At 38.4% G+C, this 26,700-nt stretch overlaps 3 protein-coding genes, 1 long non-coding RNA gene and 1 pseudogene across 16 annotated transcripts in view; 2 read left to right on the top strand and 3 right to left on the bottom strand.

Annotated features, from left to right (window-relative positions):
• The window catches only part of LOC146455945 (uncharacterized), a 36,967-nt gene extending 32,345 nt beyond the window's left edge, over positions 1 to 4,622 (top strand). Inside the window, exon 2 of the long non-coding RNA XR_014858920.1 lies at positions 4,353 to 4,622. This is a non-coding gene — a long non-coding RNA (uncharacterized LOC146455945). The remainder of the gene's footprint in view (positions 1 to 4,352) is intronic.
• Positions 1 to 26,700, bottom strand: part of LOC146455929 (uncharacterized) — a 364,345-nt gene that overhangs the window by 32,399 nt on the left and 305,246 nt on the right. The window lies entirely within an intron of this gene.
• The window catches only part of LOC146455943 (uncharacterized), a 76,157-nt gene that overhangs the window by 35,941 nt on the left and 13,516 nt on the right, over positions 1 to 26,700 (bottom strand). The gene's annotated exons all lie outside the window — the stretch shown is intronic.
• On the bottom strand, positions 5,785 to 8,740 carry LOC146455944 (uncharacterized; annotated as a pseudogene).
• LOC146455921 (uncharacterized) overlaps positions 13,184 to 26,700 on the top strand; it is a 416,007-nt gene continuing 402,490 nt past the window's right edge. For 2 of the 13 annotated variants that reach the window (XM_085093654.1, XM_085093653.1), the window contains exons 1-12: positions 13,184 to 13,342; positions 13,740 to 14,092; positions 17,506 to 17,670; positions 18,426 to 18,536; positions 18,667 to 18,795; positions 19,339 to 19,435; positions 21,391 to 21,609; positions 23,045 to 23,421; positions 24,528 to 24,695; positions 25,051 to 25,161; positions 25,556 to 25,672; positions 26,247 to 26,337. In XM_085093654.1, coding sequence (XP_084949780.1) covers positions 13,264 to 13,342; positions 13,740 to 14,092; positions 17,506 to 17,670; positions 18,426 to 18,536; positions 18,667 to 18,795; positions 19,339 to 19,435; positions 21,391 to 21,609; positions 23,045 to 23,421; positions 24,528 to 24,695; positions 25,051 to 25,161; positions 25,556 to 25,672; positions 26,247 to 26,337 — 2,017 coding nt within the window. In that variant the 5' untranslated portion in view covers positions 13,184 to 13,263. The remainder of the gene's footprint in view (positions 13,343 to 13,739; positions 14,093 to 17,505; positions 17,671 to 18,425; positions 18,537 to 18,666; positions 18,796 to 19,338; positions 19,436 to 21,390; positions 21,610 to 23,044; positions 23,422 to 24,527; positions 24,696 to 25,050; positions 25,162 to 25,555; positions 25,673 to 26,246; positions 26,338 to 26,700) is intronic. The other 11 variants (XM_085093655.1, XM_085093656.1, XM_085093658.1 and 8 more) reach the window with 11 other exon arrangements.

The following is a 26,700-nucleotide window of genomic DNA, read 5'->3' as shown; positions in this document are numbered from 1 at the left end:
TGTGTCACCCTTAATCAATGCAAAAAGGACGTTACGTTTGCTCGGACCTATAAAGGCACAAAAGATCGGGCCTATGAAGAAATTCAGGACGAAATAGTGTTCTTGCTAAGGCAGATAAAGTGTTTTCATTTCAGTGAAACTGAGAGCAGGAAGGAACATTTAATTTCCTTTTCTGACTTCCCCCTATTTTTTTAAACAGAAATCCACTGCTATGCATTACTTGAGTTTATTCCAGGAATTATGATTTACGATTGAAACTTCCATTCGTCTTTATATGCTCTCGCCACCGAGAGAAGTAAGGCCTTCGTGTGAAACGGAAAAGTCAGAAATCTTTAACGACGAAGGGAGACCGCGGAATGAAAAGCAAAGAATCGTTGTCATTATCAATGCATGTACTGTGGGTTAACCTAATCCAATTGGAACTCGTAATTAAGTTATATCTTCAACCATGCCATATAAAAACCACTATAAATTGAAAAATTACTAGACTATGGTACACAGGCTCGAAAAATACTCTCACTGGCCTTGTCAAAGGCTGTTCGTGTGGTGGATACTCTGAAGCACGCTAGGAAGATTTAACAATGACAACGTCAGACTTGAACAGTGCCGGCCCGTAAGAGATATTTACACCGTCTTTTAGACCGAACACGAAAATCTGAGAAATACCAGTCGTGCCCCTTGAACTTTGACACTTGTGCGCGCTAGAAAATAAATTTAGGTTAAACTGTTATCTTAAAATTCGGCCAGCCCTTCCGTCAGCAATAATGCAGAATAATGTTGTGTATTTCCAGTTAACATTTTATCACCATCAGTGACTCATCTCAAACAGACAATAAAGCTAGGTTTAACAAGTTAACCTAAGAAGAATTCTTTTTTTCTTTTTTCGTTCCATTTATGGTGAACGTCCTTATTGCATTGATTAACCGTATAACACATTGCAAATCTTGCGCACCTTTTGAGCTTCACCCACAACTTTTGAGAGTTGATCCATAGCGAAAGACAAACTTCACTCTCCTAAATATATTAGCTTTTTGTTTGGGGATAGTATTGAAAAACCGCATTAAGGTTTCAAAAGGTCTTAATTTGTTGACTTGATTTAAATTAATTTCGGTTTTACTTTTCCTGTAATGTTATCGATGAGAATCCGGCACAGAGAATAAAGTGTGAATCTGGGAGGAGGAAAACTGCATGATTATTGTTTCAGTCCATTAAATATACCTTGCAGACCTTGCCTTTCCTCAATTTCATCTTGTAATTTCAAAAATTATTTTCGCAAGCGCAAATGTTGATTATTCCTGTGCTTTTCGCGCGCTTGTGTATCACATTTCACTTGTCACGCAATGAAAGTTATTCGCGTTGTTCAAAACTTTGAATCTCTAATGTGCGGAATTTGAGACAATTTTCACCCTTGCCTCGGGGGTGTGATATCGCCAGATATAATGTGAGTAACGATTGCAGACAAGTAAGAGTATTTCTTTATATCTAGTTTTCAGTCATGTTATCCGGTTGTGATTGAATGAGTCAAGTAGTCAGTAACAATAGTGCACTATTCTTCAGTATTTTCGACAAACACACAGAAAAACAAAACCTTGGTTGGCAAGTGGTATTTATACAGATGGGCATAGAGAAGATTTTTTGTTTCTACTTTTTGGTCATAAATGTATACAGTGGTAGAATAATGGACGCGTTTCATCCATATGGCAAGTTGAAAAACGGCTGATGTTTACATTTACGTCGGTGCGCGATTTTTTCAGTTTTTTCTTGCGGTGGACTTTATTCGTAATATTTTAGGCAAATTCTGTTTTAGGTCACGTAAAAAGGGAGCATTTACACTTTCTAGCTTAAAAATAACGGTAGTTTGGAAGTGTAGCATGATATGAGAGACAGGGTATTAATTTCACTGATTTCAAGTTATTTCCCTGGAACGGCTCTTTTAATCTCGCTTGAACGGCTCAATATAAACTCGAAAATTTCGCCTGAAAAGAATCATTCGATAACTTATTGCTAATATGGGGAGCACTCAAGTTTTAAGCTAGTTATTTTCGTGCATAAAAGCATGAAATGAAACCAGAGACCTTGCCTTTTATCTAAAAGCTTCCGTGAAGTGTATTGACATGTGCAAAGTAACAGGAGGGACATGAACTACTGAAATGGCGAATTGTGTCAAAGTGCATTCCACCCATTTCGATCTGGCGCGCTCGATGGCGCGCTCGATCTGGCGCTTTTCACGGGCCAAACTAAATATTTTAACATGATAAATAAGAAAAATTGTCCGTTTAAAAAGTTATTTCATTACCAGTATATTTCTTATACCCTTGATGATATGGTCATCTGAAATATGGCAAAAATCACTCTATCTAAGGAATAGCAAACATTGTATTCTTTACGTGGGCAACTTCAAATAAAAGAATGTTCAGGTCGAGATAAAATATGGTTTGGAAGCAAGTGCAAGGGATGTAAAAACGATTGTGAAAGTGTCAACTCGAGAAAACGTTGCCTTGTCTTGAACGAGGGCTTTTTAAATGTACTAATTTGCATAATATCAATCGGGCCATCGGCCACGTTTTGGCCGATTTCGAACTTTCCCAATTTTTGTCAAAATAAAAATTCGCTGGAACCTTTGAATATTATTTTTGAAAATAGTTCACCAAAAGGGTCTTTTGGGGCAAATAAAAAAAATTCGAATTTTCGCTTCTGTCGCCGGATTCTTGAAAGTTACTGACAATGGCTCTAAAGTCTTAAACCAAGAGACCCATTTATCTGCTTACAAGAAGTAGCAGTTTGCGTAGTGATGGGTATATGCCTTCTTGACATTGTTCACATAAGACAGCGTCTAGCTGTTCTGGTTGGCCAGGTCAGGAAATCGGTGTAGACCATGATTTTCTTAAAGTGCCCCTGGGACGAAAATTTCATTTTCCATCTTTTTGCATTTTCGTGTAGAATATGACCTTCTTACTCATGTTACCAAATTTCAATCCTTTACGGCGATTGGAAGTATTTTAGCCTTTTATTCGCCGTAAAGGATTGAAATTTGGTAACATGAGTAAGAAGGTCATATTCTACGCGAAAATGCAAAAAGATGGAAAATGAAATTTTCGTCCCAGGGGCACTTTAAATAACCGCGGCATCCTGTTTTTTTGTTTTTTGTTTTTGTTTTTTTAATACGGCTATGTAATTGTTGTTGTTGTTGTTGTTGTTGTTGTTGTTGTTGTTTTGTGTCTTATATCTTCAATTATATCGCCTAGTAATTCTGGTTTTCACTGTAGAAACTGGCAGAAGCGTACACATGAGCACAACAGTCAATGAGCGAGTTTTTTATGCCGGGGCGCGAAACAAGGCCAGTTTTAGGCTAAAAAGTAAGCCTATTTTAACGAGTTTTACACGGTAAATTTTTTTGAAAATTGGTTCAATGTTAGGTTTTAGCTGGTATTTGTACTGTAAAAAAAATCGCAGGGAGAATTATACATGGATAACTGCAACACATGGCAAAAAGAAATTGCCCAAACGTATGTACAGAATTTTATTTCACTTTGTGAGGAGATACTTTGGAGTTTGTCTCTTCTTTACACAAAAAAAAGCGAAATTTTACCGCTCAAAATTCGGACAAATCCGTTTTGAAACTAGCTAGGAGTAGTCTGCAAGCAAACTCTCTTTTGCTCGAAAATCCGTGGCGGAAAACGAAAATATCGTCGTAGCAATCACTCTTTTGCTCGAAATCCGCGGGGGAAAATGAAAAAAATAAAAAAATAAACATCGCGACTCGCTCGCGCGCTTTACTCGTACTCGATTTTTTTTTTTTTTTTTTTTTCGTTTTTCCCCGCGGATTTTCAAGCAAAAGAGAGACTGCTCGCAGTCTAAGCTAGGAGTGAAGGAATCAAAAGATGTATCGTCCGCTGATTGTCATGGAAATGGGGTTAACCAGTTGTAACGGTGTTTTTAGCAAAGCATAAGGACTTAGTAGTCGAAACTATCCTAATGTTTGAACCCAGATTTTTTCACAGGGTTGAAAGAACCAGAACATCAAGAAAAATATATATGACTACCAGCGAAAAATGAAGAAATGGTATAGAGCCACCTTAACTAACGTTTCGCCTGGAGTTTTTAATGAATTTTCTGAATCGTGGTTTTTATGTACATATACCAAAGAGCACAAATGCTGAAAAAGATATTAACGGGTGAACCACAATCGATCACTGATTGCAAACCATAGAATTGACGAATATTAGCACGTCCACTACATGCAGTTGCACCACCCCCAACCCCTTCCAGGCAAATCTCCTCTCTCAGGATACCCACCCCTGAATGTTAGTCCAGTTAGGCATGGTTCTTTTTATTATAAGCTGGAAGGTTAGTGTTTTAAGTGTCTCTGTTCCTAGGTCCAAGTTGTACTCAAAATTTCCTCCAATAACTAATTAACTCTCTTTATGAAAATTAAAGCCGCTGAAACATTTCTTTGAAAAAATAGTCTGGGGCCTCTAAACAAATTTTTTTTCTTCGGACGATAAATTTTAAATACATTTTTTGTATTTTATAAGCAGTTATAGAAGCTCGCAAAAGTTATAAACTAATTATAGGAGCTACATTTTTTGTCTTGATCATCAAATAAAGGATTTGTTGCTATTGTTACTGTTGTTGATTCTCGTTTCCCAGTTCGTTAACTCGTTAAATTATAGTTTTTCACCAGAGATGCAAGCACCAGAGAAAGGATATTATATTTGACAGCTAGGCAAAGGAAGAAGAATCCGGGAAAACATAATGCTCGTGATTGCAAAACTTCAACAAAATAATTAATATGGATGCTCTTCACTAACAAGGAGTACAAGATCTAGAGTACAATTTAAAGATAGTTTAAAGTGTATATGAAACAAAAACTTTTTCTTCTCTATTTTGTAGTTTTATCTATACAAAATCCAATTCTAAACTTAAAACTTGCCTGAACTTTTCCAAAAGCCGTCATTTTCCGTTCGAAAACAGCGCTATTTTAATTTGACTCCAAAAGTGTCGCTGCCGCGCGCGGCCAAAACATCACGTGATAAGCGTATGTGACGTCGATTTAGTTGACAACAAAACAAAAATGGTGGCGGAGTAAAGCCACTTCACAGAGCATGTAGTCGTTCATTTGGAGGTGGAGCACCTAATAACTACTGATTTCTTACAATAATACGGACCGGAGGAGGAATGTCCAAACGTGCTCTGAACCAGCAGTTTGGGACAACAGCGTCAAAGTAATTGTAGTTAAAGCGATTCAAGGTCTGCTAGTCTGCTACTCGAAGTTTCGGTGTTTTTCGGCTTAAAGCTTTAGCTGTAGCTTCAAACAGCACTCGTGGTTTTTAGGGATCCGTCTCAGTGTTAGATATACTCGAGTGAAAGGCCAACAGATTATATCATTTGAAAACAGGACAGGTAATTTCGTGGTCTTTGTTAAATTCGGCGTGATGCTGCAACGCGCGACAAGCGCGTGGTCTTCAGAGTAAATAAGACACGATGTTATAAATTTCGTTGGACAGTTGATTTATTATTTTGATAGTACCTTTCGACATCTGACTGCAGTTGTAGTCAGTTTCCTCTGTTGCGGTCTTTTTGGTTAGCAAATTCCCGAAATTAATTAAGGAGTTGAAGTTCAGAAAACAGATCCTGATCAGTTGCCGAGAAGTTTCAATAAATCAACTTCAAATCAGTGTTGATTCTTGGATGGAAATTATTCCTATTATTACCAAAAAATGAGAAGAACCAAAGATCTCTGAGAACATGTATTTACAAAATTAACAATTAATAGCTCTTTTCGAAAGTACTCAGACAATGAGACGCCGTCCCTCTTTGTTTACCCCGAGTTATGTCTCTGCTCGTCATCTATCTCAACACCCGTGCGAAATTGGTATTCGAATGTAAAGTAAGAGCATTCGGCTTCCTGTATGAATTAATCGTTAGGATTGGTTGCTGTTTTTCCGCTCGTAAAGCTAACAGTAGAAAAGGAGACTAACGTTTTCAATAATTAATATTGCAACAGTGCAATAAAAATAGAAACCCAGCCGTACGATTGTAAAGCCATCTAGGTTGCCTTAAGACGTGGATTACCCAGTGTCCCTTGCAGGGAGGGGGAGGGAAAAACGTATGGGAAGGAATCCCATAAGCCACAGGCACTACATCAGATGCCATTTGTTGTGCACTTGAAATTGGCTGGTTTCTATGCACGGGAGACTGGTGAAGATCAGCCAAATTGTAGCTTGAAGTTACGAGATTTGCGGAAATGGCGTTACCTTCCATCGTGACAGCAATGTCACGCACACCTTGGATCGCGTTACGCCAGATTTTGTAGGGAACTGCAAACAGCAGGTAACAAAGCCAACAGGCGCACAATGCAGGGTGACAATCAAAGAAATGATTGACAGCGGAACAATTAGTGACCACGAAGTTCGCTCCAACAGCTGCCGTCATTTCAAGACATCCCAGCGAGTCGTAGCGTTTGATGCCTTGAGTTTTCCACCAGCGGAGAATCATGGGATTGAAATTAAACTGTTGAAATGCAAAGTGTGTTGGTATTAGGCCTGATGGTTTGTGATCGTCGTTTTGACCGCGAGTTTATAAAGGGATTAATGTCGAATTAACCCAGGAAACGGCAACTGAGAAACGTCCTCGAAATTCATGAGTACCTGGGAGCCTTAGTATTCAAAGTTAGAAAAAGTTAAAAGTTAGGTAAAAGTTAGACACGCTGTCAAAAAACCAAAGTGGCTCATCAGATCACCTTGGATTGAAGTACGGATCAGTCTGCTATAATTATAGAGTTTCTTTCAGGCAGTCTGGTATCAAATCTGATCCCAGGGCCAGATTAATTGCGTTCTAATGTTTTATATCAAAATAATGTGTTGATTTTTTTCTTTATAGGAGCGACCGACGTTAAGGAATATGCCTCTTAATACAGAGTTACTTTTGGCAAAAAGCAGATCTTAGCAAGGACTATTGAAATCCATGAAAAAGAAAATTGGTGGCGGCCACACAGTTTTCACAGATAATGAACCAACAGTAATTGAACATAACAATGTATGGCATTTTTTCCATAGTTCCATCTGGAAATATTTAAATATTTCTGGAAAATGTGTGGTTACCCGACTTGGATTTCAACAATAGTTGCAAGACCTACTTTTCCCAAATTGTCATAAAACGAGCAAAAATACCTTTGTTTATGTAGGTAACGTCTTTAAATAAACCCGTATTTCTCGACCCATCCCGAAATGCGCTGTTCTTGTGCGCAATACCAAAATAAAGCACCATCCTTAACTATTATTCAACTAGTCCCGGATGTTCGGTCGAGTGGGCAGCGAAGAAAAAATATACGTGGTCTTCTTTCATCTTTTTATCCCTCGCTTGTTTTCCGCAAGCGCAGTATTTTCTTCTTTTCCAATAATATGAACACGTCTAAAACAGGCTACGATCAGAGATGCATGCGTACTAACCTCAACAGCAAAGCTAGCTGGCGCTTTCTCATCTAACATGTCCTCTGCCTTGTTGAGTCCCTCTTCCAGTGCGCGTTCGACCCCGGGGTGTGATGTGTTAACACTGACGACAAACTCCGGTCTGATGTACCGCTCCTCGTACAGCGACGTGCAATGTTCAGTTCCCCACCGGGCATAAGGGTTCCGCCAGGGGGAGTTATCCCACTGGATCCACCATTCAGGGTCACGCATGCTCAGATATTCGCCCCTGTTGTTCAGTCTGACACATAGAAATGAAGGGATGAAATGAGTTTCCGACCGGCGCTGACTTTAACAATCTAGGGAAGGTTTTACATGTAAGTTCAAAAGATGCTTAAAATCGAAAAGTTAACATCAGCATAAAGCCATTGCTACATATTAGCAGTATCGTGAACGCGACGCTGCGGACGCGTCTAGCGCTTTGGACGTATAATTTGTTCAGTAGCCGTAAAATCGGGCTCGACAGATACTATTCTTATATGGTGGGCGAGAAAAAGCTGTAATACCATGAAAAATAAGAATTCATCTCATGGTAAAGCAATTGTTATAAGTTATAATTATATAATAATCTGCTATAAGAATAGTATGCCAATGTTACCGACTGAAAAATACATCTATCATTTATTTACATTTCTTTCACAAATACCACTCATCACCATTCCAATCCTAGCAGTATGCAGGATGTTTGTCCATGAACTTAGTTTAATGGCCTAAACTCCCACGAGTCTCCTGTAGCTGCTGAGTGGTAAAGCATCCGAACTAGTACAGACAACTCTCGTCTTATGGACACCTCGCTATCACGCACACCCCGATAACACGGACAGCAGCTAACTCCCCAGCGAAAATAAATTACAGAGTGTAGAACAGTATAACTTGAAAAAGTTATATTGTGTACGCGGCAACTTTACGAAATGTCTGTTCTGGTTAACCATAAACAGACACTTGCGAAGTCTTCAGTAACAGTATTCCATCTAGTTTGCCTTAAAGACTGAGGACTGCCAAGCGAGGGAGGAGAATATTGACTTGTCTTGGCCTAGTTGTTCAAAGCCCGATTAAGCTAATCCTGGATAACTGAGAACTTTGATTCCAGTTTAAATACTAAACAATAAAGATTTTTGTCCGTCAGTTTTGACGTTTTTTTTTTTCTTTACTGTTAGCTTAAAATAAGATTTAAAACATTTTTAACGAGCGAAATGAAAATCTCGGTTAACGTTTTATCGTGGATTAGCGTTAATCGGCATTCGGACAAACGGGTCCTGGTTCCTATGCATGGGGGACTGGTGAATATCAGCCGAGCTGTAGTTTTAAGAGCCGAGATTCGCCGAAACGGTGTTACCTTCCCTCGTGACAGAAATATTACGAACCCCTTGAAATGCGTTGCGGTATATTTTATACGGAACTGCAAACGGTAGGTACAACGGTCTCGTTGCTGTAGAAACATCTGAACCCCTTGATATATTTCGATAAATGACGCAGGTGATCTCCTGTTTCACCAGAAATACACTTTGCATCTCTCCAGATGTCCAATCGTTTTGTGAAACCGCATGCACAGTGATCCAACAAACATGTTGCCAAAGCCCGTTGTCTGATTAATATAAGCGTTGAGTTTTACTGTTAACATTCGAGAGATTAAAATGACGACGTTGAGTTTTACCAGAAAGCTGATCCCAGAGAGAAACGAAGGTCTAATGAGTTTCTCTTCTTATTCCTCCTCTCTAGATTTTCTCCTCGATTGCAAAATTGTCTTTACTTTGTATAATCTAGGTGCAACTGTGTCCGGTTATGGTATGGTGTCGAAGGAAATGGCTAGCTAAGATTTTCTTGCTGAAAGAATATTTGATACGCAGCTGCTATAAAAAGGTGAATCTTTCAAGTACTGGCAATGGCAAAAGAACGTGCTCGAGCTTTAGTGATTAGCGCGCTCCAAAGTATCGTTGAAGACAAGATTCTACTGGGCGTCCTCGATTCAAGCAATAACCGATAAGAGCTCGGCGTGTATAATAATCTGGAGACCAACAAGAAGCTCACGTAGAATAGATGATGAGAAGTCTAAAGACTACTGCAAGGCTGAAACAACGTAATATATTTAAAAACAATATTTCGGCTGGCCAAACCAGCCTTCTTCAGTTTTAGATGTTACTAAATTATATACATGAAATTACAATATTATATTATAGAGGATGTTGCAATACATAGGAGAGACGGAGATGACGTTCACAAGGTGTTGCCAAACGAAACATTACGTTGTGTCAGCCTTGCAGTAGTCTTTGGACTTCTCATCGTCTATTTTTCAAGTTTGGCTGATTAGATCTCCAGTGAGATCCAACGTACAAGCAAGCAGGATCTTCGTTCACGGCTTTTGCAGTTTTTAAAGTTTTCACGTAGAATGTTTTGATTTTCACTGGATCTACGAGAGTGAAATTTCACATCCCTGAGGACATAAGGATAACGCTTTCTGCTATTGACAAACTCATTATTATAGTAGCCTGCAATGTAGGCGCATTATTTTGGTTCAGCGCATTAGCCGCCATCTTGAATGTTAAAAACTCAGGAAAATTGGGGAGAGTACATACACATAACATAACATAACATTTTATTCAGGAGGCTTTAACACAAATACAAAAACATCCTGAAAAGGGAAATCGTGAGGTTAATCCTGTACAAAAACAATTTCCCTAACTAAAACCTTGCAAAAATAGAGTAGAAAGTAGAAAGTGTGAACAACGAGGTAGACATCAGAGCAAAAGAAAAAACAGGGAGAGGGAGGGGAGGCGTTTTCTCTCCGTCCGCATCTCCGCCCCCTTTCCCCAACTCCCTAAAATTTTCAAAATCCAACATAGTGGCTACGACTAAACGACTAACAGAGATTCTGGCTCTCGCGCACTGCCCGTAAACGCCTGCATTGCAGGCCATTGTTAAAGTCAGTCAAACGATGAATTCACTGAAGCGTCAAATTTCAAACCGCGGGATTTGAGGGCAAGTGTTTCCTTCCTGTACCGTTCCTCCCCTTTCTTTTCCTTTGTTTGTTTTTCTGTTTGTTGTTGTTATTGTTGTTTTTGATTTGTTTTCTTCTTCTCCGCTCTCGTCCCAATTTTCGCGTGTTCAAACAGCGAAAAAAAAAGCGCAAAAGCAGGCCACGGAAAGGCTTGCTAAGCAGGCTATCCGAACGGTAGTTTTTATTTACCTTAGTAGAGAACAATAGAAATTACAAAGATAAAAAAAAAAATGCAAATAAGCAACATTTAAAAAAATCAGCAAGATCATCATTTTTACGAAATTTATGCACAATTAGAAGCCGTTACCTATGAAAAATTTTCTTTTACCTGCATGTTGAATAGCTAAGGGAAGCATTACTGTTCTCGCCGTTGTTTTATTAATCTGTCTGACCAAAAAACATTCTGCCTTGAGTACTCCAAGAAGACAAATCCGTTTAACTTAAGCCCGTTCTCTTGTTTCGTCCTTTACCGAGTTATTTGTTGTCTTAAAGCTTCCGCCAGATAATCGTTTCCAGTTGAACATAATGAGCTTAGATTCTGTCTTCACTTACTAAAAACGCACGTGCCTCGATCCGCAATACAAGCGCCCTTTTTGTTTCCATGCATGCGATGGCACTTTGTTGATTTTCTCTCGGCTTTGTTTCTCTTGCATTTTTAATCGGATGTTTTAGGTGATTTGAATCATACAGGGTTTTAAATCGAACAATTGCACTACTCTTGGTTGCTGTATATCAAATATTCTTTTATCAACATATCACTCGACCTATATGAGAATACATCCACAATTTAGTCAAACGGTACCACTCGATTATTTCCGGTCTCTCCCCTCCCCTGATATTGCCAAGAGACAGTTACTGTTTATTGCGAGTTTTTCTTTTTGTGGCAGGCACTTAGCTGGTATGTTCGCGACCTTGGGGGGTCATAAATAAATACATGGTAAACCTTTACAAATACACTATTATAACTATCGACTGGTGGCATAAAACAGCACCCACTGGCGATTAACTTTTCTCTGTTTGTTTTGTTGTTGTTGTTCTTGTTGTTGTCGTTTCTTTGTTTTTATTTTTAACAACCAAGCTTTTACAAATGAGCAGAAGCACGTTGAAGTAAGCACGTCCATTAACCACCTTTCAAAAGCACGCGTCTCTCTCTAACAATACCTAATAATCCTGATGCAGTCGCATCAAATCTCTTCACACTTCATATGTCAAAATATTCTTACGATGAAGCAAATATATTTGAAATCAAATTAAACAAGATTTACGAGCTTAGATTAAGTGTATTAAGATTATAAAAAGTCACATTCCTAGATATTTAGCTTTTAATTTGTTAATCAGCTACTGGCGGAAAGAAGTTAAGCGCGAATGCTATAACAGGCACTCGTGTCACCCCCCTTATTAATCCCGTTCCCTATTCCGCCAGAAACAGGCGCGATGTCAAATATCTGAGATCTGTCATCAAGATATTTGTTGCGCCATGATCTTAATCGTTTCCTCGACGACGAAGATTTTAAGACTTCTCCATTTCCCCATCTAGCTTGCAAAAAATGGCTCTCATCCCCTTGCCTACGGCACAGTATTTCCGCCATAGAAGTGTCTAATATCCCACATCCCGCCTTTCTACGTTCATTTCATAATGACCCTATCCCGAATTCCACACCTCTCCAAACTAAAGGTTAACCATTGTTGTGAGTAAGCAGACTTCCTGTGTTTTCACGACCCTGAGCAATAAGACAATAGAACTAGTTGGTAAAAATATAATTTGAAGCCGAAATAAAATTAGCCTCCCCCGTAGACCCTGTTTTGGCTCGTCCCAGGAAAGATTTCGTGACGAGCCAAACGGAGCGAGTGCCAGGGAGGCTAAAATAAAGTCAACAAGGGAACAGTTTTCGTCAAATGGTCTAACATCAAGTATTGAATGCGTATTGAGTGGACGTTTCAGATCTACGAGGAAATGCTTTCGAAATGATATCATTCCAAAAGTATTTACTCGTATATTTTTAATTTTTTTTTTTTTTTTGGAGTGTCCTGTATGTTTCAGGAATCAAAAAATCGCCTGATTGACAACAGATAAATGTTTTGCTGAACAAAAGTAAAGGAGATAAAAAAAGCTAAAAACTTTGATAAAGACAAAGAGAAAATGGGGATAGGTTTTCTAACTTTTTGATATAGGAGAGTATTTTTAAACAACCGAATTGGTTTGCGTTTAAAAGGTCAAACCGACCTATTAGCTTTCCTAAATAAATCCATTGACAGTCTAGAATATGCTGTTATCACGACACGGAAACGTCGTTCAATGCGATTGTTACGTAAACTTCTTACAGCACCTAACTGCTAGAAATACCATTAGCACGAATATAAACTTCTTGAAATTAAAATGACTCATAGAGGATATAATTAACACTGATTCTAACTGTCCTCTTCCGGCCTATTGATATTGACACAACTGCGGATATTGCGTGAAGTCTACTAGGCCCTAAGTAAGAGGAGAATATCTCAGTACTCAGTTTTGACCTATAAGGGGGGGGGGGGGGGGGGGGGGCGCATACTGAGAATACCGCTTTGATTATGACATGGGTGGGTACTTTCTTTTCGAACACGAAGGCTTATGTTTACCCTCAAACTTCGACTACCCCTTCTTCCCCATCCATACCACACTTCTACGTTTTTTATTATCCGTTTAGAACCCGTGGACATTTTCAATACATCACTGCATGCTCAGACAGGTAAAAATATTCAACACGTACTGTCATTGATATGATATCCACAAAGGGAAGCTTTATCTTCAGTTGATGCAAGATGTCTGACGAGTACCATCTCCCGTTGCAGTTTTGCCTCATTCTATTCACCCTTGTGCTGTTTCTGCAAAGCACTGAAGGTACCTACAATCAATTTGCGTTTTATTTTGTTCTATGATATTGGTAATTGGTTTTTCAATTCGTTCTCAACTTGGTCTTCAACAAACTTTTGGGGGTGGGGTGCACATGTCCAACAAAAAGGAAAAAACTATATAAAATAATTTCATCCATTTTAACATAGGTCTAAACTCAATTTATGATTGTATTTTGCCTTTTTATAATAAATGATCCCTGGCTACAGCGTATTTGGCCTTTAATTTCCAGCTGGTTAGTATGACAAAGATTTAGCTTTTGGACGCACATTAATGGCGGAAACTACACTTCAATAATTGGCAAAAAAAATCATTGACAGACATTTTAGCGCCAAACACAAACAGTCATAAGTGAACTTGTTTCCTTTTCTTTCTTTATTCACAGCGGCTAAATTCAAGACAGGGAAAATCAACGTGACAACAGCCAATCCAGGACTAGTTGCTTGCCAGAAGGTCTCTTTCGCGCAGCCTTTTGGCGGAAGGGAAGTTAAGGTGTTCGCTTCATTTGGGCATTCAGTCAAAAACCCATCTCGTGGTAATGGTGGCGCAATTTGGGTGGAATCAGAGGAAACGAATCAATTCACAACCTGTATTTCCGAATACGGTGACGGTTCCAATGGAACTGCGGAAGTGAACTGGATCGCGGTCCAATCTGTTCCTTCTGGCGCTCAAGTAGGAACTACTGCCTTGAACTCTTGGACCACTGGAACGGAGTGCAAAAAGATTGACTTCCCACAGGTTAGTCTAAGTTTCTGATGAAATTTCAGTTTCCAGAGATAAGTGCGTGTAAAGTAACGGTGTTTTCTTGTCGCCTGTTGAACACAGGAGGGGGAGCTACTAATCGAAATTTTTTGTGGGGGTGGATTGGTTCCGGTGTCCAAACCCTGAAACTACTTCAGACCAAAATATGTAATTTACTGGTACCCTTTTCAGACCTGTTCTTTCGAATTCATACCCGTTGTTTTTTTTTTTGTTTTTTTTTTTTGTTTTGTTTTTTTACTTTCAGCCCAAAACGGTTCAAAAACTTTACCCTTTGGCACCGCACATACCTGTATGATTTATATAGGAGAGCATCTTTTTCCCCGGGGGAGAAAAGGTTGGGCAATCGCCGAACATTTTCCACCAGGCTTAGAGCAAACTTAAAAGGCTTTTTTTAAAAAAAAGCAGTGCATCAGTTTCCAAGTTTACTTACCAAAGTTAATTATCCGTTACAGGATGTCAACCAAGCTCTTGAAACAGTCATCGTCGATATTTGGTTTTGCTGGCAATCTGCAACATGATCTTTCCCTAACCGATCTGAAAGGCTGCATTTTCGAGCTCATGTCTTAAACACCCGCGTGGGAGGATAGGATAAAAAGGGAGGATAGAGAGGCTATAGCCAATTGGTCTGCCCCCTACTGCCAGTTGGGATTTTTAACTGCAAATGTTATTTCATGCAATTAGGCTGCAATACCAAATACTTCAATACTTAAGAACACTTCTCTGTAAAAACCAAAAGAAGTGAGAAATGAAAATTTTTGACCCCCTCTTAAATTTGGCATGCAAATAGACCTTCAGGGAGGATGTTCCAAAACGCCCTTTATTAACGTCCTTACTCCATTGTTACCATGGTAACATCAGATGTTTGTTGGCACCACAAACTCCAATTTTCAACTCAGAACCTGCTGTGAAAAGTGCCAAAGTAAGAAAAAATTTCTTAAATCAATTAATACGCTACAAATTAAGACTTGCAATAAAGTTAAAACATTTATTCGACTTTACAAAAATATATGTGGCTTTTCGTTTTGTCATTTGTAAATAAATTAAACGGTTAATGAAGTAGACAGTGTTTCGGCCATTTTAATTGATGGGTAAAACAGGTAACATATTTTCTTGAATTTCTCTAAAAGTACATCAGTTCTAGAAATGAAACTATATTGCTGGTTTTTAGTGGACATTGTAATTACTAAATCTGTAAAAATTTCTGCGGGGCCGACTTATTTCATTCCTAGGGCAAAAAAGAAAAGAAAACGCTATAAAAACGGATTTCCCGCATTTTGACATAATTACTGAACCCCTTGATTCGCCAGTAAAACTTTAAAAAACTGAAACGGCCTTGTATTTAAAAAAAATATATTGCGTACTGGTTAAATCTCTGATAAATCCATCTCTAAATGACCGTTATTTTTTAAACAATTCCAAGCAAAGTAAAGCTTACTTTCCGGCCTGTTTTGTCCAATTCTCCACGTTTTGACATACGTTGAAGGAGTCCTTGCTTACTACAAATCATTGCAACTGTACAAAGTTCCAGACTTCTGAACCTTTTCTTGCAGCTTGCAAGGCTATTTATCGTCAGTGATATTCCGTGCTCTCGTTTCATACCATTAATGTACTTTTAGAGAAATTCAAGAAAATATGTTCTTTGTCTTACCCATCAATTAAAATGGCCAAAACACTGTCTACTTCATTGACTGTTTAATTTATTCACAAAATTATGATGAAACAAAAAGCCACATATATTTTAGTAACATTTGATCAGCAGGGATTTGCTGAACCAAAGGCATATATAATACCAGCATTTATTTATTTCTGCTCGACGTTTCGGGGTCATCGTGACTCTATTATCAAGAGACTCTTGATAATGGAGTCACGATGACTCCGAAACGTCGAGCAGCAATAAATCTTTCCTGGTTTGTTATATATTTTTTGTAAAGTCGAATAAATGTTTTAACTTAAGGGTAAATCTCAAGTCGTAGTGTATTAGTAGACTTAAGAAATGTTTCTCACATTTGGCATTTTTCACAGCAGGTTCTAAGTTCCAAATTGGAGTTTGTGGTGCCAACAAACATATGATGTTACTATGGCAATGATGAAGTAAGGACGTTAATAAAGGGCGTTTTGGAACATCCTCCCGGAAGATCTATCTGCATGCCAGATTTGCGTGGGGGTCAAAAATTTTCATTTCCCACTTTGTTTGGTTTTTACAGAGAAGTGTTCTTAAAGGCGTGTTAGCGACGGGGACGTGCAGATGAGGCCAAATTGATAGGCCAAAATTAAACTGGACCCCAATCGCTAATATTTCAAACTCAAGAAAGGTCTTCGCATCTCTCCCATATACCCCTTCCCCTGATCAGCATATAGTGGGTGCCAAAAATTGTTTGTAGTTGAAGAGAAATCTTTGAGGGGGATTGCTTCTCTATATATTAAGTTAAATGGGTAAGTGCGCGTCCAAAAGAAGTATTGTTCTTGGTCTGAAATAGGGTATAGAGTTTTACCATTTTGATCAATGTAAGTATGAACTCCTGGCTATAGATTCTAGAGACCACGCCGCACACCCCCCCCCCCCCCCAAAAAAAAAATGTCGAGGCGTACAACACCCCCTCCCCCTCCCCTTCCCTTCCCTGAGGGAAAGATAAAATAATGTACTTTGCTTTTGGAATTAGACATGAAATTGAAATTAACACGTGCAAAATGAAACATGAGCTATGATCCCACATGCCAATAAGTCAAACATCAATTTCCTCAAAATCTTACTCAAAATCTAGTCTTATGTCCCATTCAAACCAAGGCTTAAACACGTTTAAAAGCTGTTTATTTAAACACAGTTTAAAATTGTTTCCGTCATAAAAGCTGCCTTCGGATTTTTGTCGACTACAGATTTAGCACAAATGACAGCATAAGTTAAAGTTTACTTAAATCCTATGTCAAAGTAAATGGTTAAGCTTTCTGTTTCCCATTTTCATTTTGTTAAACCTGGTTTAATTAAACATGTTTTGTTGGTGTAAATGGGGCTTTAGTCATAGTCTTAGTGTTTGAAACAGCTTAACACCAGGCATGTACGAGTTCTGTAGGTAGGTATCTTTAATCAAATTCGTATAGCGCTTTGTCAAAATTCTGATAATTATTAAAATTTTGACGAAACGCAAGTGAAATTATTCCCTATCTTCACTTTTATATCATGGGTAACAAATGACGCTATGTGTGCCCCTACGGCCTCCACCTCCCCACCCCCCTTACCAATAAACAAATAAAATGTCCTCGATCGCATAATCATACACTTATGTGCCATTTATGCAACTGGTGGTTCTTTATTTATATTATCTGTAGTTGGTTACCTCACCCTTCAGTTGTGTAGTTTCAAGCCCTTTCTTATTTAATATTTGTTTTCCCAGCATTTTTTGTCTGCGCCCACAATTCTTGCAACTCCAAGTCACCAGTTTCCGGGAAAACCTCAAGATGCTATGGCTGTGTGGATTAACAATCAGAGTGAGGAAAGTTTTACGCTATGTCTCAGAGAAACCAGGATTTTTGATGGCCTACACCAAAACATCAAAATTGTGAGTAATTTATTAACTGTTGTTTCCTGGGTAAGATATCGTCTCAACTCCAGGCGAGATACGAGCGGAACAAAGATCTGCCGACTATCATCGCGTTTACACCACCTTCTCTCTGCTAGCAGAGTGGATGAAACTACACGAGCGTTGCAAATCGAACGCGCTCACACTGCCAAAATGTAGAACTAATCGTTTTAAGATCAGTTTTTGCCGACCATGTATTTATAAATCATAATTACAACCACTAGATTTAATATTTTCAGTTTTTATGCCCAGTTGTAAACACACTACTGTAACCCAGTACCAAATTTAAGAGAAAATATTTTTGAACTTTTGAACATTTGTATATTTACTGAAATTTACTTTTTTTTTTAGTTCAATGGTATTTTTCGTTAATAAATTATTACTATTGTTGTTCTAAGATATAATTAAAATCTAATTTTGCTTTTAAACACACATGCTTAATCCAAAAATTTTAATTGCACTGACTCAATCTACTGCAGACAAATCTTTCACTTGTAAAGAAATGACCCCGCTTTGGGTTTAGGTGATATGAACAAACACAAGTCAAAATAACAACGACAACAAACGTAAACAAATATATATACAACTGAGCACTTGCTTGGCTCATTCGATGTCAGACAGGCAAATTAAACTTGACAAAAGGGCCTTAAAACAAATAGAAGTAGAAAAAAGGTCAAAGTCGAGAAAATACTAGTTGACTTTCCTATTTGGTCATCTTTATGGTTGCCTTGCAGAACTGGTTAGCATTTACCAACCTGAGTCTCGAGAACTTTACCTTGACCGGCAGCTTAGCGTTTGCGAAAAACAACTCTCTTCTTCAACAAGAAAACTTCGCCTTCTGTAAGGTAAGGAGAAGTGGTCAGAAGAAAAAGTATCATTTTTTAGACTCGTTCATTTTGAACATGATCTGAACCACTATAAAAGCAAATACTTGTTCTTGTGTCTGATAACAGCTATAATTATTTTTTGTTACAGAAAATCAACTTCACAGAGCCATTCTTTGCTCCTCCTGTGGCAGCAGTGACGCCAAAACGCATTTACAACAACAACAGTTCGGGGCAGTCTGCAGGGTCAGGATGTGACGCAATTACCGCCTGGATTGAGGTAAGGTGTTTGTTGTTGTTGTTGTTGTTTTTTTTTTTTCTTTAGTTTAACCATTTAATCAAAGGTAAACAATAGTAAGGTTACCCTTACATCAATGGAAGACGTCCACGCTCAGGAAAAAAAACTGTTAACTCTGAGCGCTTTAGAAGTGTGAGCACTTTTGGCAAGGGAAAAGTTGATTGTGCGTCCCTCATAGCTGAGCACCCTTTCATTACTTAATGAGCATTAAAACTATGACAATGAAACCTGGAGGAAAGTTCTTTCCCTCTTCAAATTGAGAAGAAATAAAAACTAACCAGGGAAGGACGTATGTCAACGATACAACGAATAACCTGAACTAGATAATTTTAAAATAAAGAAGAAATTTTTACAATTGCCAGTATGGTTATTTCGAACAAAACAATCACATAAATTTGTAGCTTGTGTTTGCATATTGAGAAATTAAAACTAAAACATAAACAAATAATGCAAAAGATACAGATGTCTGTCGCACAGTGTTGGGAGCTATATCAAGGAAAATTTAACAGATATGTTTCATTTTAGTACACATCTACAAAAGAGATGGAGATTTGTGTGAAAACTTACGACAGAGACTCTATCAGTGAAGACACCATTGAAGTTGATTACCTGGTTATTGGAGGTATGTAAAATCAGTGACAAGTGGAGAACAAATACGAGATAACTTCTTCTGTTCTATACACCAAATAATTGCCTTTTAAATTCGTTCTCCAGCTTGCCGGTCACGCATGTTAGTATATGACACTATTACCCTTCTTCAAACTGACGGACCAAGTGAAAAGAAAAACAGCCTTTACAGTTAATTTTGTCGGCGTCTGACATCTGCAAAAGTTCTGCACTAGCTACAGGGCCTTTTAATTAGGTTCTTTGTGGTTGGCGATCATGAATCACGACTCCGTTTTTCCTCAAATCACGAATCACAAGTAAATCGATGTTTACTTTTGACAAACATTTTGTTCTTGTCAATTAAATGCGCCCAGCAAGATTCAACTGTTTCTTTCAATGGCAAATAGGCCTCTCATTGGTTCCTTGGTATCAGTACTTGTACTGATTGATTGATTGATTGATTGATTGATTGATTGACTGATTGATTGATTGATTAAATGATTGATTGATTGATTGATTGATTGATTGATTGATTGATTGATTGATTGATTGATTGATTGATTGATTGATTGATTGATTGATTTGCCACAAATCAGGTATGATACTTTTCAACTTATTTTGCTAGTAGAACAACTATTGAGCAAGAAGACTAAGCAACCTTTCTAGGCTTATCTAGGAGACCTTCCCTAACTTGCTTACAAAAGGCACTACTCGTGCAATGATTAAAATTTTTAAATTTTTAAAAAGTATTTTACAGTTTTATGTCTGGGCTACCAAGACAGTTTTCACCTGGACAACTCACTATACTTACTATAATTAATTTGTAAGAATAAAATTTTACTTGAGCTTAAACATTGAATTACAGTGAAGTTGTTTGAGATCACTAGGTAAACTATTAAATACATCTACACGGAAGACAGAAGTTACGGGTTAAAAGTCCCTGCTCGATTTGCGTAGCGTTGGACGCTACGAGTTGTCTTCGACGGTGGGAGGGATCATCGTATTCCACTGGTCAGCCACCGCTCACCTCAAGCTGGGTAGCAGCCAGCCAATAAGGCGCTGCCTTGAGCTTAGAGTACATCGCTCGAAAAGTGGACTGCAAACTACGCACCAGGCAAACAACAGAAGAAGAAAAAGAAGTCTCCAGCACTTCGCATAGCAAGCGGGAATGTAAGAACAATGCGTCCCGGTTTGACCGAGGACCTTCAAGCAGTCGATGACACTCGCAAGACTGTAGTAATTGACCGCGAGCTTCACAAACTGAATGTTGACATTGCTGTCCTAAAGGAGACACGACCACCAGAGAGTGGTTCCCTGATTGAGAAACATTATACCTTCTTTTGGCAGGGAAAAGGCGCTGCAGTAACTAGGGAACATGGAGTGGGCTTCGGCGTCAGAAACGCGCTACTCCGCATGATCGAGTCGCCAACTGGCGGCACAGAGAGGCTACTCACTCTTCGCCTGTCAACTGCAGATGGCCTTGTCAACTTAGTCTGCGTCTACTCCCCCACACTGAACTCACCAGGAGAAGTGAAAGGCCAGTTTAACGAATCTCTTGATGCGGCAATTGGCAAGATTCCTTTCTCTGAACATATCTTCCTCCTTGGTGACTTCAAAACAAGGGTGGGCGCCGAACGCAAGTCACGGCCAAGTATCCTGGGTCACCATGGAATTGGCAAAATGAACGAAAATGGCCAGAGGCTCTTGGAACTGTGCTGCTACCACAGCCTGTGTGTAGGAAACACCTTCTTCCAGAATAAAGCGTGCCACAAAGGATCACACAAAACACTGTTTCCAGCTGGACTTGATTGAATCGAATCGGCACATGTCGCGTACAACCGCTTTACCACCCCGTTACTGCAGCCTCAAGTCTTGCCCCCATTCCCCCTTCTCTCCCATAAAAACGTACTTTTTTCTACTTGACGAACAAGATCAACTTAATTTGTTCTTTCTCTTAAACATTTTTTCTAGATTTGGATCCGTGTTTAGACGTAACTTGCGACTACCACTGTTTGTGTAAGGCTTTTGGACCTCATGATGCTCGTTGTGTAAGCGTTACCAGTTGTCCATCCTTCCAAGAACCAATCTGCTCTTCAAACGGCACTACATATGACAACAACTGCCTGTTTGAACAACAAATGTGTCTGCTGCAATTGAATTTTACAGTGCAACATCCTGGTAGTTGTGAAGGTATGTTCATTTACAAGTAGGTTTAATGACGATGCCTGCTAATGAAGAAGTATTTTTGCACAGCTAAGGATTATGCGGTAAAAACAGATCTTAGTATGGGATACTGGAAACCAGAAAGCAAATTGGGGGAAGTAGGACATTTTTTAGAGATAATTAAGCAACAATTATTATTATTTAAAAAAAAAGACAGTAAAATGCAAAGCAATTTATGGCGAGTTTTTTCTTTTTCTTTCTTTTTTTTCAAATTGAAGCTTTATTTTCTCTTAAAAAAGCATGGTTACCCCTAGTTTTCTTCTTGGGAGCCTAGGGTACTTGCTAAGTACAGTTCTGTTTTCTCCGCATAGTTTTAAACCGCCCAAAAAAATCCCTGTGTTAGTAGGCACCATCCATAGGAAACCCGAGTATCTCGAGATAAGCAGAACGTATGCGCAGTAACAAAAGTAGCCACCGTCCTTAATTCCACTTATGTCTTCAGAACACATTGGGCACAGAAAGATGTTTCAAACGAAACAAAACAACATTGATCCAAACAACAACAGGCAAAAAGGGCCAAGAGAGTATCGCTGCTATGATATAACATTCTTAGTTTAAGACGCAGCATCATGTCATGAGGATGTGCTGTATTTTCAGCTATCAGGCTAAGCTATTTCTCACCTATGTTTATTATGACACCTCAGTTAACTTTTTCCTCAAACGTGTATTTGCGGTTTTGTATCGTATCAAAGGTATGTCCCTCTCGTTTACCGAACAGTGCCGACTATCATCCCAAAATTTCCGAAAAAAGTTCGAGTGATTCCAATTTTTTCGAGACATTACAAACTCTGCTCTACCATACAAGAAAAACAACTTGTGAGGAGCTCCAGGGTATCTCCGTTAGCATAGCAGCTTATTATCTTCAAAGCTATTGGCAAGTGATTACAAGTAATATTCACCCTTCATACGCAGGCAAAGATTAGCCATCTCAGCAGACTCAGATAAGACTTTTCTAAACGTTTCTCAGCTATCAGTTATATTTACCCCATTGAGAACCTCTGTGGGATACATTGTTTGGTAAGATAAAAACAACTTCACTCAGGAGCTTGTATCTTAATACAACGGGCTGCATTCCGTTGAAAACCTTCAAACATTTTTCAAAGGTATTCTCACACACTTCAAACTACAACTAACTTTCGTTGTTTTTCCAAAACGTACTTTTTACTGATAAGAGTAAAACGTACAGGTTTATGTCACTTTTACAGTTACTCGATTGAAAGCGAAGAGATAAGTAAAATGCACATGACTTGATAACTTAATACAATTAAATTGAAGGCCGAGGTTAACTTGTTGTTGTTGTTGTTGTTGTTGTTGTTGTTAGCTTTATTTAATTTATTGTTTCTTTGTGTGTATCATATATTTTATGTCCACTCATAAAAGCTGGTCTATGCCTTTTTTACAGGATTTCCATTTCAACGCGGTCGCCGACACATGCCTCACATTCCATCCCTGGGGTACTCCCATTGCGAAGTAATTCGTTTCCAACCTTATGTTTTCTATCCTGACAAAGCCATTGAAGTGCAAATTACTGTCAATCACATTGGTACCTCTGACAAGTCCTATGTCCATGATGCCACCGTTTCTTGGGTTGAACAAGTAAATTACCAGCAATTCACTGCCTGTGTGATGGCGGCTGGATTTAACGAACGACAATCCAAAGCTAACGTGACAGTAGATTGGATGGGCTACCAGGGTGCGCCAGTGGGTGGTATTAGTGGAGAGACGCGCGTATCACAGTGGTGGACTGGGACGACTTGTGAGACCGTGAACTTTCCTTCGGTAAGTTATTTGCTCTAATGGTTATTGAGCGGGATTTTACAATAACTATATATTTAATAATAATAATAATAATAATAATAATAATAATAATATATTTAATCACACATTTCACACATTTTTACAATTCATACTTTAAACCAAGCTTATTTACTACTAACCTATAAAGAATATAAAAATAACCTTGAATACAGCTTTGCTATCAGTTTTTTACATGGCAAAACATTTCCACCCGCAAAAAGCAGGTGCTAGTCGAGGCGGGCGGAGAAAAAGGGGACAGCAGTCAGTAATAAATTACCTAAATAAATAACATATACAAACGTAAATACATAACATTTACAAAATCAACCACTTTTAATAAGTAAACTATAAATTATACTTAACTCATTGTAAAACTAAACTAATTTTTTCTTGAAACTAAACTAAATGAGATTTTCAGTATCAACTTTATAAATTAAACTGTGTATCGTTCCGATAGTTCGCTATTTTTTTAAGCAGTAATGAGCAGTGGTAACGAGCAAAACGACACCGCTCGATATTAACGGATTTCTGTTGAGTTGCAACTATTGAGGAGTTACACATACCAACTTGAACAGCATGCATGCTGGGCAGCATTGATTTAATCCTTTTCATTAACATAAAATACCACGCTCCACGTAATCAAAGCTTGGAAAATTTATTTCATTAGGACTTTTTTCTCAGATTCAAAAGTTACAATAAGGTTAAAATTTTCACTCGTGACCACTTTTTGATGTAACCCCTATCAGACACGTATCACCTTGAGTGCTAGTCTCCTAATCTAACCTAAGCATAAACGCAGCAGTGAAAACACAACCCATTTCAAAACTGACACAAAGAGTTGCCTAAACTGCGATTTCAAATAAGTCAGTTTTAGTTTCGAGCATTCCGCGCTGCCATGGGACCAATGTCAAGTTATGTGGAATTCAAATGTCACGTGACTTACAATAAACGACGTCACGTAACAAAATGTCTTGAAAAAAGATCTTGACTTTCCAAATTTCGGTCTCGGTTGAACGTCGGTGTGTGAGACTGAAACTCATATATATTCCCTTATTCTTATTCTAAAAAAATGTGCCATTTTGCCACAGGGGACGTTTTCAAAGAGACCTTCGGTTTTTATTACCGCCGCTCACCACCACGCCGGACTGAAGAGAGACGCTGCAAGTATTTGGTTGGAAGACATCACGCGATCTTCCCTTAAAATATGTTTGAGGGAACTGCAAAATTATGCAGGTTCCCACGAAGACATTTACGTTGTAAGTATTCCAGATCCTTTTTATGGTCTTTCTTTAGATGTTTTGAATTCACCTAAAAGGATGTTTTCGTGATGGCGCCATAGCACTACTTCCAGGATTCTTCAGCTTTTTGTTTACTTGTGCTTATTAGAGCTATTGCTATTTACTCCCCAACGGGATTCCACAATTTGGATTTCCAGGTAAACGAAATGAATTCTCTTGCTTGCAGTAAAATGACCCAGTGATGAAAATCGACTAGCAGATTCATCATCCAATTTAATATCTATACTATCTTTTTTTATTATTATTCAACTTTAAACCGTGTGTTTCTTCACTCTAAATTCACTTGGTCTTGTCCCTCCTTTTTCTTTTGTAGAAATGGCTGGCATTTTCGTCGCTGCACAAGCCTCTCTTCTCAGAACTCAATTCAGTTTATTTTGCAAACGCCCAGCGCCCTCCTGCTGATTTCAATGACGCATTCTGCAAGGTCAGTGTGTTTGATTTATCATCAGTATAGCATTTATATTTCTCAGCACAACAATACATATAACCCATTTTTCAGCTCTGTGTTTTGTAACCTGACTTCTGGGTTGGGAGCGAGGCTGGAGTTAAACCTGCCCCTTAGTGGTTTTCATATGAAAATGAAACTAGTGAGCATAAGAAAAACGTGATGGCAGTGAAGGTTGTAACAAAACAAAGTTCGCTTTTAAACAAAGCCCAGGTCACTACTTGGCACACAACTATAAAATAGGCTATAATAATATCTCAAATGGGCGTAATTTTCTCCTAAAATTACACAATCACTAACACAATTTCATTGAGTTTCCTTTCGTTCCATTGTTAAGGGGCTAATCTGTTATAAACCTCTTGCTTTCTCTTAGGATATCCACTTTGTTAAGGTGTATAAAAATGCCCCGACCGTTTTTGTAATAGCAAATCATTCCTCCACTGGTGGAAATAAAGATCCTATGCACAATTCCATAACAGCTTGGGTAGAGGTAAGTCAACGGCACTAATTTATTCTACTCTATATTCATGAATTGTTGTTATCAAGAAACAGTTTTAAAAAAAGAAAGTTCCCTAATAGGCATTTAGAAATGATAAACACATCTTTAATTTTAACTGATTACGTCTGAAGTCCTTCATTCTGTCCAGACAAGGGTGGTAATCGTTAGTTCCTAGAACTTTTACAGTGGCCTTTTCTTGACAGCACCGCATCACACTACGAATCATGTTGAAGGGCCGATGCTTTTTCTCCTGCATATATCCTCAAATTAAAATGAGGATAAGAATTTGAAGCTATAAAAAGACAAATCCCATCCTGTGATGAAAACAGTCTGCGGATAGCAGTGTATGAGTTTTGTTATCAACGTCATCCAAAAGACTTGTATCTCTCTCAGAAGCCGTGGAACGAACTATCTGGAGCTCACTCACTCATTCACTCATAAAGGACCCTATATTTACCTTAAGTGGCACAGTCATCAAGTTACTTATTTAGTGGTAGCCACAAATACTAAATCAACGTACAAAGTAAAGGAGGCATAATTTAAATATTTTTGTTCTATTTCGCAGTACATCAACACGACAGGAGCACGAATTTGTTTAAAGGAATTGTACGTGTCAAAGTATGATCCACTTTCTGTATCATACACTGTCTTGTCAGGTAGGAGTATTAAGAAATAGTTTATTGTCTACCTAGAGAAACCATTATTTTCCACCAAATAGGCAAATGGCAAGCAGTACTAAAAAATGTAGAAGGAAACCAATGGACTCTATACTAATCCCGATTTACCACCAGATTCAAATTGTCTTTCAACAATTTTAAGCATAAACTGTATTATGAGTGGAGATCAATGAAGAGACGCTCTCAAGTCGAATGATTCAGAAAACACTGTATTGATTCCTTCCAACGGGCGTCAAGCCAATGCCTCGATGGTGCTGGTTGGTCGATGTACATAGCATTTTCTCTTACGGTTTGATACTATAACACTTACTGTTACCCTAGTTTTTAGCCTTGTCAACTTGC

The sequence above is a fragment of the Pavona decussata genome, unplaced genomic scaffold, assembly GCF_977016875.1.
Source record: "Pavona decussata unplaced genomic scaffold, jaPavDecu1.1 SCAFFOLD_265, whole genome shotgun sequence".
NCBI classification, from domain to species: Eukaryota; Metazoa; Cnidaria; class Anthozoa; order Scleractinia; family Agariciidae; genus Pavona; species Pavona decussata.
Note: the sequence above shows the minus strand (reverse complement) of the source record. Positions and strands in the feature narration are given on the sequence as shown.